Source organism: Chiloscyllium plagiosum, chromosome 21 (assembly GCF_004010195.1).
Source record: "Chiloscyllium plagiosum isolate BGI_BamShark_2017 chromosome 21, ASM401019v2, whole genome shotgun sequence".
Lineage (NCBI taxonomy): Eukaryota > Metazoa > Chordata > Chondrichthyes > Orectolobiformes > Hemiscylliidae > Chiloscyllium > Chiloscyllium plagiosum.
This window is the reverse complement of record NC_057730.1, coordinates 44,969,140-44,981,407: the sequence shown is the minus strand read 5'-3', so window position 1 is coordinate 44,981,407 and position 12,268 is coordinate 44,969,140. Positions and strand designations below refer to the sequence as shown.

The 12,268-nt window shown below is 38.8% G+C and overlaps 1 protein-coding gene across 9 annotated transcripts in view; it reads right to left on the bottom strand.

The window, feature by feature from the left end:
* axin1 (axin 1) overlaps nucleotides 1-12,268 on the bottom strand; it is a 130,098-nt gene that overhangs the window by 59,201 nt on the left and 58,629 nt on the right. For all 9 annotated transcript variants that reach the window (XM_043711948.1, XM_043711951.1, XM_043711956.1 and 6 more), the window contains one exon: nucleotides 10,242-10,382. In XM_043711948.1, the coding sequence (XP_043567883.1) occupies nucleotides 10,242-10,382 (141 nt within the window). The remainder of the gene's footprint in view (nucleotides 1-10,241; nucleotides 10,383-12,268) is intronic.

The window sequence follows — 12,268 nt, the reverse complement described above, 5'->3', positions numbered from 1 at the left end:
GCAAGTCCAAGCTCAGAGAGGGTGACTGCATTGTGGAACACCTCTGCTGTTTATAGGAATGACCCCGACCTTCCAGTTGCTTGCCATTTCAATAAATCCCACTTTGCTGTCATGATAACATTTCTGTCCTAGGCTTGCTGCAATGTACCAACAAATCACAGTGCAAGTTTGAGGAACAGCACCCCATTTTCTACTTAGGCACTTAGATTCTGGGGCTCAATTATGAATTTCACAACTTCAAAGCATGACCTCATGACATTTGATTTCCATTTTTCTTTCATTCTTCTTTCTCCACCCCTCACCACCTCCAACCAGCCTGTACGGTTTGTGTTGTTTACTTAGCTCACAGCCAAAAGGACCTAGTTTGATAGTTTATAAACAGGGTATACGCTTATATTAATAGTTTTCCTCCAGCAGTAGTCCCTTTAGCATACTCTCTCCAAAGTAACTGGCCTGCAAATTTCACAGAAAAATAAGTAAAACCACAGAATTTAATCTCAAAACATTTATTCTTGATTGTTGATTAATTATAGAATTCTATTTCTTTACTCTTTTAAAAAGGAGTGATCCTGGCAGTTTTGCATCTAAAAGCAAGAAGCAGGCTCAAAATCTGTTGATCTTTTTACATTATCGGATCACTAGGTGGTGTTCCAGTGTCTGGAGGCGAAGTGCATTGATGATTTCCCCATGTCTTCAAACAATACCTCCAACAGTTCAAAACAAAAATCCACAAAATGAACTTCCACCGAGATAAGCAAACTTTAAATGATACAGACCCTCGAGTTTATTACCTTTTATTTGGAAGCCAAATCTGCAATCATTTCGGTCAAGTGTTTATGTGCAAGTCATTCAAAATAAAAGATTGGTCAAGAATTGAGAATAGAAAGAGACAAATGCAAGTTCACGTGCAATCGTTATTAATTGCTTTTTGAAGTAAAATATCTTGCAATAATATTTTCTGTAATTTTGCACCAAGTGAAATATTCTTAATTTGTGGTAGCCGCTCAAATAATTTTGAGACACTTTCCTAGCTTTGTCTCAAATGCTTGTCAATCAAATCGTAACTGCAGCACCACCAACAGCGAGGGGTTCTCTTCTCTTCCCTCCAGTTTTACTTCTGGATTCCCCCAAGGATGTATTCATGGGCTCGTGCTCATCTAGCTACTGTCACTTAGCAAAGCATCTAAAGACAGCAAATCAGCTATACTGATTTCAGAAGCCCTACCTGTCAACTATATTTTTCAAATCTCCATGGGCTCAGGTATTAGACTGGCTGATGTTTAGTCTTGAATGAGACATGATTTCTGCCAACTTATATACAAGATAGATTGAAGAAGTCATTGCCAGTTCCCCAACTGGGTGTCATGCTGCTGCTATGGATTGCATTACTTTGTTTGGCCACTGCTTCAGATTATTATCTGACAATTTAAAAAAAATTATTTTACAGTCACCTTTCTGACTCTATCACAAATACTACTTATATCTAGCTTTGTAACAGCATGCAGGTCAACTACCTGTCACTGAAACCCTTATGATTTCCTTGGCCTTCAAACTCAATAATCCTAATGTGCTTCTTACCAACAGTAATTTAACTTTATTTTCATGGCTAAAAAATTACAAGCACATATCTATCCATACTGATATCTACTGTAGAAACCACCTCCCCACCCCCAAAACACAATGAAAACAAATCTATGAAATCTCAACTGATAAACAATGAAACACAAACTAATTGGGTTTCTTAACTAAAGGTTGATAACCACTCATTCTTTTTATGCTAAACAATACAGAACTGATGCACAAGTTACAACCTGAAACTAGCAGTCAGAATCATTTTAAGATGTGATTTATATATTGCATTTTCTGTTGGGTAATCCAGTGCTCAACATGCATGGGGCTGGGGTAAATTCAATCATGAAAACTTCTAAAAAGGACCAAGGAAGAAAGGAAAATGACCAAGATCCTTGCACCACCCCCCTTCGATTCTACCCAACACAAGATGGAATCTGTAAGGGAGCTAATCGTCCACACATTTGATCTCAGGTGCTTATGTCTATTTCTCACCCACATTTGCTGCAGATAGTGAATCTACTAGCAAAAAAGAACTAACCTGGGACTGGAGGAACAGCTGGAAGGTTAAGTACTCTACTCGCATTACAGGGCTGAGGTAGGGAAAGAGGGACACTACACATTAGGGAGGGGAAGAAAGGCTGCAAGGCTGATGGTGGGAAGAAAGAAGAGATTCCAGGGTAAAAAGATGACTTCAAGCTGGGGCGGGAAGGTGGAGGCAAAGGGGCTCGGGGGGGATGAGGAGGAGAGATGAAGGAGACTGCAGGGGCTGGGGGAGGAGGATGGAGAGACAGAAGGAGCCTCTGAAGGAACAAGAATAGTTTCAAATAAAAGAATACACAGCTAACTGAGTTTGGGAGATTATGGTCTGGTGGCATTACCACCAAATAACCCAGTCATCCAATAAATGTTTTGGGAACCTGGGTTTGAAATCACAAAGATAATTATTTAATTTTAAATTAATTTAGAGCCTCTAGCTTAAGTTCAGGGGAGGCAATATAGTAGGATCTATTGTAATGAACTTCGTCAATTGCTAAACTTAAGTCAGGTATTGATATCCCTGGCTCCTCCAGTCACTGGGATTTAAGTCTGGGGTGGCATGGTGGCTCAGTGGTTAGCACTACTGCCTCAGTGCCATGGGCCCAGGTTCGATTCTAACCTTAGGTGACTGTGCAAACTCCACACATACATTCTCCACGTGTCTGCATGGGTTTCCATGGGAAATGGGAGATTACAGGGATAGGAGATTGGGGTGGGGTCTGGATGGGATGCTCTTCGAAGAGTCGCAGTGGACCTGCTTCCACACTGCAGGGATTCTATTCAATGAAAAGTGCAGTAAATGCCTGGTTAACAAAATATATCTTTCAGCCTTGTGTAAATGCAATGAGGTAGACTAGCTGCGATCTCAACATGCAGCAGGTGCTTTTACTATATATGCACGCACATTAAAATATTTCATTTCTAATTTATTCATTATCTTTTAACAATTCATATGTCTAGGAAATTCATATCTTCCTTCACATTGTGGCTTAAAGTTTAATGGAGGGCTGATAATTGAGGAAGAGAAAACAAGAACTGCACATGCTTGAGGACCAAGGGGTTTGAAAGATAAATGGGAATGCGACAGATAGTCAAAGGTGGGGGTGATAGGTTGGAGAGGAAGGTGGAGTAGATAGCTGGGAGGGAAGATGGACTGGAGAAGAGGGGCGTTGCACTGGTGAAATCCACATTGATCCCATGTGATTGGAGGGTCCCAAGGCAGAAGATGAAGCGTTCTTCTGCCAGGTGTTGGATGGTTAGGGTTTGGTGATGGAGGCGGCCCAGGTCCTGCGTGTCCTTAGCGGAGTGGGAGGGGGAGTTGAAGTGCTCAGCCGCAGGGTAGTGGGTTGGTTAGTGCAGGTGTCCCAGACATAATTGAGGGTGATTAATTCTCCTAATTCTGCTTCTGCGCAAGACCAAATTTCCCATACATCAACACAAATACAAGCTGCGTTGTTACTATGTGACTGCATCACATAATTAACTATTAGTAAGAATAAAAAAGTAGTGTTTGTGAATCAAAATTTAGCCCTCAAAAATCAAAGTGACACTTGAGAAAGTCTCTAGAAGAGTCAACAGGAAAAAAAAAACTTGAATCACAGGGTAGCTGAGGCATTCCTGAAGACAGATTTGCAGTAGCATTCATCAATTACGATATAATGCAACTCTGCTTTTATGACCAGAGCTACCAACAATCTACCCCTCTCGCACTCATGGCATTTGGGTTATTATTTCAATATTTTTCATGAACTTACCATATATTTTCAGTCTAAGTCTGTTATCCTCTATAATCATCTTCTGCAAGTATTCAGCAGATGGTCTCTTAAACCACCCCCTGCTATTAGAAGCTTTGTGCACTACTTCAAAAGAAAGCCACAATGCCTTCAAGCTAAGTGGGATGCTGAAATGATTAAATTGCAAGAACAGGGCCCTACTAACCAAATTTGCCAGTGCATTACAGTCCCAAAGTACTTAGCAGATGGGGTGCAATCTGCAGCTCTCTCAATGTGACAATTTTGATGGCTGACTGTGTAAACATATTCTACAGTACTGTGGCGATTAATATCTACAGAAGCTGAAAATGTACCATATATTCAAAGTTAATGATGCATCTGCGCAAGAAGATTCATATTCAAACCATTATTTTTGGTTTTCACTCCAACCACATTTCTGCTTTTAATTGGAAAATGTGAAATAGTCTGCAGAGGAACATTTTTCCACACACAACCATAAATTGCACCCTGACCTGAGAGAGAACTCATATCCATTTATACATTTCCTGCTTCTTCTATACTCCAACAGACAAATTTGAAAATTCTCTGAATAAATGAAAGTACACTCAGGAACTATCTGCATTTCATCACTGTAAGGTGTAGCCCTTTTTAAGAAAATCTCTCAAACTTGATTGGGCTAAACTCACATCAGGACCCGATCTATAAAAAAAAAATCAGAATCATGTACTCAAAATCAAGAACATGCAATGTTATGAAGCCAAAATATTCCATTAAAGTTTAATACTGCCTACTGAAACAAAATAAATAAGACAGCAATCATACTTTGGAAGACTGGGAGAATGAATTACTTCACAAAGCTGTTTTGATAAAGTGCAATTAGGTTTTGGATGGCTAAACAGGGAAATAATATTAAGGAATGTCTTTGGCTGTAAGGGCACCTGTGTCTGTGTAGTTCTTCTGATATGGTTGCTCATCTCTGCAACATTCTTTGGTAAATTTAGAACATTGAACTGATTTCCCCCAAGATGTGGCTGCCTATCAGAAGATCTACTCAAATAAGCAAGACCCCAGACTTTATTTAGGACTTCATTTTCAGAGTCAATAACGTGCTCGAAGTTAACCGAGGCAGAACAGTTTGCAATGCAATTCAATTTTCATGCTAATTCATTCCACTGCAACTCAAGTATTTTAGTACTATTTTTTCAATCCTCACAGACTTCTCATTTTATTTTAGGTTTACCGTGCCTATTTTCATGCTGCGTGATGATCACTTTAATTCTCTCCAAGGCCTTTCAATACTATAGTATCTTTTACCCATCTAGAGGTGACAACATTTGCCTCCACCCTGCAATGTGGACAATTGTCCAGATATTTGTCATTATTTAATGAGAATACAGAAGAATATATATGGTTAATAAGTTTGCAATTGACACCAAAATTGGTGATGTAGTAGAAGATCTTATCTAAGATTGCAAAGGTATCTTGATCAATTGGGTCAATGGGCTGAGGATTAGCAGATGGGAGTTTAACATCCATAAATGCAAGGTATAGCATTCTGGTAAAACAAACAAGGGCAAGACTCATACAATGAAAAAGGAGGACCTCGGGTAGTGTTTTTGAACAGAGATGCTTAGGGGTTCAGGTACATAATTCTTTGAAGTTTACGTCACATTTAGACGGGTGGCTAAGGCAGTAATTAGCCTTCATTGCTCAGACCATTTGATTATAGGAGTTGGGATGTAATGTCGAGGTTATACAGGATGTTGGTGACCTCTTTTGGAGGAATGTGTCCAGTTCTGGTCACCCTATTATAGGCAGGATCTTACTAAGCTGGAGAGAGTTCAGAAAAGATTTACAGAAGTAGCTAGGAATGGAGGGTTTGAGTTATAAAAAGAGGGTGAATAGGCTGCGACATTTTTCACCTGAATGTAGGAGGTTGAGGGGTGACCTCAGAGTTTTATAAAACCATGAGGGGTACAGACAAATGAATAGTAGGTCCCTTTTCCCTGTGGTGGGGGAATTTCATGACTAAGGGCATATGTCTAAGGTGAGAAGAGAAAGATTTTTAAAAAAGACATGGGGGATCTTTTCTCTTTTGTACAGAGGATGGTGGGTGTGTGGAATGAACGTCCAGAGGAAGTGGTGAATGCAGATTCAGTTACAACGTCTAAAAGACATTTGGATAAGTACATGAATAGGAAATGTTTGCAGGGATATGGACCAAGCACAGGAAGAATTATGGTCAACATGATCTGACTAGTCCAAAGGGTCTGTTTCAGTGCTGTATGATTCTGTGACAATGTACAATATATAAAAAGCAGGACAAATTCAACTTGGCTAATTGTGGCTCCTTCAGACTCTCCCGAACAAAGTGATGGAAGGGTTGTTAACAGTGAGTGAGTGTGTATGACATGGCATTAAGGAGTCTTCGCAAAACTGAAGTCAACAGGAATGAGGCTGAATACAGGCCATGATTGCAGTCAAACCTAGCACAAACGAATGTGGTTGTGGTTGCTGGACTTCAATCAAACCCACTTTGGGATATCACAGTAGAGTGTCCTAACCCCAACCACCTTTAGTTGCTTTCATGACATTCTCTCCATCAGAAAGTTACAAGCGTGGATGTTTGCTGACAATTGCAGATGTGCAGCACCATTTGGACTGCTCAAGTACTGAGATAGACAATATTCAGGCCCAGGCTGAGAAGTAGCAAGTGAGGGGAAATAGCATTATCATTGCTGAATCCCCTACTTGTCAGCATGTGCAACAGGCTGATGGTTATCAGGGACCAGAAACTGTACTGGGCTAGAAATCCTGCAGTGGAATTCACCAAACTCTCCAAAGCTTGGCTACTATTGAAAAGGCACATGTCAGGAGTGTGACAGAATACGCCCCACTTGCCTGGACAAGTATGAAGCTCATCATCATAGAAACAACCTGCTTAATTGAGACCACATGCAAAACATTCAGTCCATCACATATGCTCAGTAGCAACAATATGTACCACCTACAAGATGCACTGCAGAATTTCACCAATATTCCTTAAACAGTATATTCCAAGTCTGCAACCACTACCACTATTACATTGAAGGTCAAGGAAGTAGATAAATTAGACTACCACCACCTGACTCTTCCTTTCCAACTCACCTATCACCCTGTCCTGGAACTATGTTGCTTTCCTTCAGTGTTGCTGGTCAAAGTCCTGGAACTCCCTCCCTTAACACATCTGGGGTTCAAGACGACAGCTCATCATTTCCCTGAACAATAAAATACTTCTCAAGCAAATAACACTCACATCTCAAATGAATTTTGAAAATCATCCAAAACTAGGGTAAGCATCCCACATTAAAAATTCAACACTAAAATGCTTCAATTAAATTACAGACTCTTAACACCAGCTAGCATAGATTACATTAAAATGACCACGATATGCAATGTAATAATTAGATCATAATTAAACATTTGATTTATTTCTAGCTCAATTAAAACTAAAATGAACATATGAAATGTTCACATTAATCGATCAGTTGGATGTCACATGACACCAGGTTATAACCAACAGTTCTGAGGAAGGGTCACTGGATCCGAAATGTTAACTTCTCTTCTCAGATACTGCCAGACCTGCTGAGTTTTTCCAGAAATTCCTGTTTTTGTTTCCAACTTTCAGCATCCGCAGTTCTTTCGGTTTTTATTTTATAATAAACTTGTTTTAAACAATTTATTTATCCAACTCCAACAGTGAATGAATCAACAGAACCATTAACAAACCATACAATCCCCTCTAACAACAAACAATTCCCGAATAAAAGAAAATTCTAATGGTATACTTCCAATAAATACTATAAAAACATTAAACTTAGTCTCTCGAAAGTATGGCCAGGAATGCTCCACACCTTCTCCACTGGTCTTCTTTCAGGAATGCCTCCTCCTTCAAATTCTTGCATCAGGAATGCCTCTGCATTGAATTCTGGTGTCAGGAATATTAGATAAAAGTTCCGCTGTATCTTTAGTCAGATGATGGGTACTCAGAGAGCTAATCTCTTCAGAGGGCAGTTTGCTTTCTGCCAAATTTCAAATGCCCTCTTACTTTATATCCTTGATGAACTATTAACTTCTTTACAGTTGGATTGGTTCTCTGTTGTCAAAACCATCAAATTTAAATTTAATTGGTCCTTAATCTCCAACTGCCAGGTTTAAATTAATTTGCCAAATTTAAAAGTGTTGTTGTTGTCTTGGTAGGAATGTGCTTTGCCTGCTAACAGTACATCTTTTTGGTACAAATGTTTCAATTTGAGCACCTGCAACTACTTTTGGGGTGGCACAGTGGTTAGCACTGCTGCCTCATAGCGCCAGGGACCCAGGTTTGATTCCAGTCTTGGGCGAGTGTCTGAGGAGTTTGCACGTTCTCCCAATGTCTGCATGGGTTTCCTTCGGGTACTCCAGTTTCCCCCCCACATTCCAAAGATGTGCAGGTCAGGTAAATTGGCCATGCTAGATTGTCCATAGTTGTTAGGAGCATTAGTCAAAGGGGGGGGGTGGGTTACTCTTCGGAGGGTTGGTGTGGACTTGTTGGGCCGAAGGGCTTGTTTCCACACTGTAGGGAATCTAATCTAAATGGCTTCATGTCATATATGATTCATTAACCAACAACCATAACAGAGATCTCTAAAATCTCTATAATCTAATTTTCTTTCAGTTGATGAATGTACAGAATAACGACTACACTCAGATTCCACTAACAATCTTAAATCACAATTTGTGAATAACAGGAAGAGTGACTATGCTTCCTTGCTTGGATTTAATGAAATGATTGACCATGGAAAGACCAGAGGATTGGGACTGATTGAATAGTTCTTTCAAAAAGAGCTAATACAGGCCACTGAGTCAAATTACATCCTTCGATGCTTTAAAATTCAAGATATACGAACAATAAATTTTATATTTTTTTCAGTGCAACAAGCCTAAATTAAACTGCAAACTTGATACTAGTTTCTGATCAACCCAAGGTGAAATATGATCATCTCTTTTCATGTCGTCTTGAACAAAACCAGCAGCTCATAACCACTTTGACTGCAATTAAGTCACTTCTGAAAGATTCTTCTTGTACGGTAAAATAGCTGTTTGACCTCTGACTCAGTTGATCCATACTGCTCAAGAGCCAACAATCTCCTAAGAGATTCCATATTGGACAACTTGATGTTCCATATATAAAACAGTTCATTCCACTACATGTGAATGTCTAACAAAATGTCCAACGTTAAATATGAACCTGAATTTCTTATTGAGATAAAGTTTAAGAGGGTTGGGAAACTCTGGTATCTTAGGTATCCGGCTCCTTAAATCTTTCATCTTTATTCCATGTAAAAAAGATAAAACTTGCTGTACGTACTCAATGCCAACTACTTTGAAGTAAAACTGGAATTAAGTTTATACCCATCTTGCTAAGTCCAAACAAGCTTTTTCTAACTGGATGGACATTCCACCAGGTTGAAACACTACAGAATATAACTTAAACTCCGTTTTATTGATATTTGATAGGAACCATCATGTTCAATCCAAACCTCAACTAGCTAGTGCCACCAGGGGTGGGCAGACAATCTAAACAATGGAACACTTTGGTCCAAAACAGAACACTACAGCATATATAGCAACACAGATAACAGCTCACTATAAATGATGCTGACTTACAGTGGAGAAAACAATTAATAAAATTATTTATTTTAGTGTGTGGAGACAAGAAACAAAACTGCTGCCAATGATTTGACTAAAAACAGATTGGCAAGAAACTGAGAACTGACAATTAACATTTATGCACAATCCAAAAACAAGCACTGCACTGTTATATTTTATTCCCTGTCAGTTGCCTTGTAGAATTACTATCTGTAAATGAAAGTGAATGAAAAGATCAACTTTTACTAGCATATACATGCTTAGTTGGAACATAAACCCCATAAAGCAAATAATTTAAAATAAATTGAATAAATTACAATTTAATTAACCAAGTCAACCTTGCATTGTTGTCTGCAGAATGAGCTGCTGAAGCAAAAGGGGGAGTATAGATGACTGGGATTCTGGACAAGTGATGCAGGAGTGACAATATTCAACTTGAAATAATGGGATCAGTTCTAATGATTACCCTCAGCAACTCAAAAGCCCTCATAATTCACTTTGCAAAGCAACCTCAGTTTTTAAACTTTAATATATATTTTCTCCCTAATTATTAACTGGAAAAAAGGGAGAAAAATAATTTAGCCAATATTCAAAACATTGCTAATCTCCAAAGATTAAAAATATGTTTCACCATGTTACATTTTACAAAGCAAGTACTTTGGTTATTTTCCACTGTTTCAAAATATAAAAACAATTGCTATAAAAATTCTACCACATGCAGATACTTACACACTACTATCCGTCAGTGACATGGTATCTGCATCACTTGACATACTCTGCTGCTCACTGTCATTAGCGCTTGTCGCTGGTGCCAAAGCATACCCTGTGTTGACATAGTAAGGATTGACAGGTTCCCGCCATGACCCATGTCTGGATAAAAGAAAAAAAAGTTATGCAAATCATGCTAACATAAATTATGACTTATTCATCTTAGAAAATTAAATATCACTAGTTTAACCTTATCTCAGAATTCAATGCCATGAGTGTACACAGCATCATTGAAATATTTGATTATTTTTACAATAGTTAAATAAAAAAATCACAACATTCACAAGTTCTAAAACATAGCAGACAAAGTTAACAAACTTAAATCACTTGCTGTGATTGAGGTCCAATCATGACTTCAGATTTACAAATCATTGAACTAAACTAATGCACTGCACATATATTGGATATTGTGAATACCCGACATCTACCATAATCCAGCTTTTGACTATCTAGTTCAAGTATGTTTCCAGTATATTTCTTGACAGAGATATCAAGACATGTATACCCTTTCAAACTGCGCTGGCATAGATGCTGTAGCATTTGTTCTTGCCAATCAAAAACCAGAAAGTGTTACTGCATAATCAATGTTAGCAGATTCTATGAGACCTGAGTGACCTGAGTAGTAGGAAGTTAAATTTTTGAAATAATTCATCTTAAAGAATTAAGAAAATTACCCCATGCCTTAAGGAACCTTGCTTAGATTACATCAATGGGACTAGTAAACCTGCAATCACCCTGGAAAAAGCTGAGAGCTGAAAAACCAAAACTTTAACAGAGAATGCTGAGTCGAAGTTAAAAACATCCTGAGTTGGAAGTTACGAGCTATATATTTTCTGTGTTTAACATTCTCATCACACTTTAGAAAAGATGTGATGGTCCTCGAGGGGTGTTGACAGGGTTTTTAACCAGAATGGCTCCAAGCAGTAGTGGGTATGAGTGGAGGGCTAGCTACAAGATCAGGCTAGAAAGGTTGGCTTGCCATCCTTAGAGAGAAGGAGATTGAAAGGAGACTTGGTGGAGATGTACAAGATTAAGTCAGACTTGGGGGAAGGTAGACAAGAAAGAAACTTATCTGATGGTACAGGAGGACAGGTCACAGATTTAAGATTCTGGACAAGTGATGCAGGAGTGACAAGACTGGAACAACAGGTTTATGCAGTGAATGCTATAGTTTGAAGTTCACTTACCATGATGGCAATTGAAGTTAAAAAAAATCATTCATGCCTAAAGGAAATGGCATAAACTCAAAGGAAATAAACTCACAAGGTAATGGGATTGGGCAGGAGGAGTGGAACTGACTGGATTGTTTTTTGAGGAGCTGGTGTGGAACCCATGGTTTGAGTGCCCTCCTTTTGTGCCATTAAATGTTTATCTTTGACTATGCCATAAACCCTTATTTGACATTTTAGCTGAAAAAGAAATTGCAAATTGTTTAGCTTGATCGTATTCTAGATCATACACACCAATAAGTCTCAAAGGATATAACCCAATCAATTGGAAGAAAGTTATTGGAGGCGGAGTAAATTTGTGCATCAGCTGACTGATTTCTTTTCATTACGATCAAGCCAAACACTGGAAAATTACAGTGAGAGCGTATGTAAGAAGTGTGCAATGGCATAACTGCTTAGTTTTAAGTCAAGACGTTAATTCCAATTCTGCCTCTGTGCTCTAGATCTGTCTGCTTGACAGGTCAAAGTACAAGAGACATGCTAAAGCAGAATGGGGAGGACTTGCTGGGCTTTGTCCAACAATTTGGCATTGCCTGAAATCTTCAATATGATATCGGCAAAGGTTCCTGTCTACAGAACAGTGCAGCAGATTTGGCTTGTGCAAATGGAAAAGTATGCACTCGTGCAATTAACTCCGGGTTCATTTGCCTTACATTGACATGAATCATCCATTTAGAGGTATAGTTGAAGTACAAGTATTTTTATGCACTTGGCTTACAGATTTAGTCCAGACATTAGCATTTGCAGGTTATGGGTGGT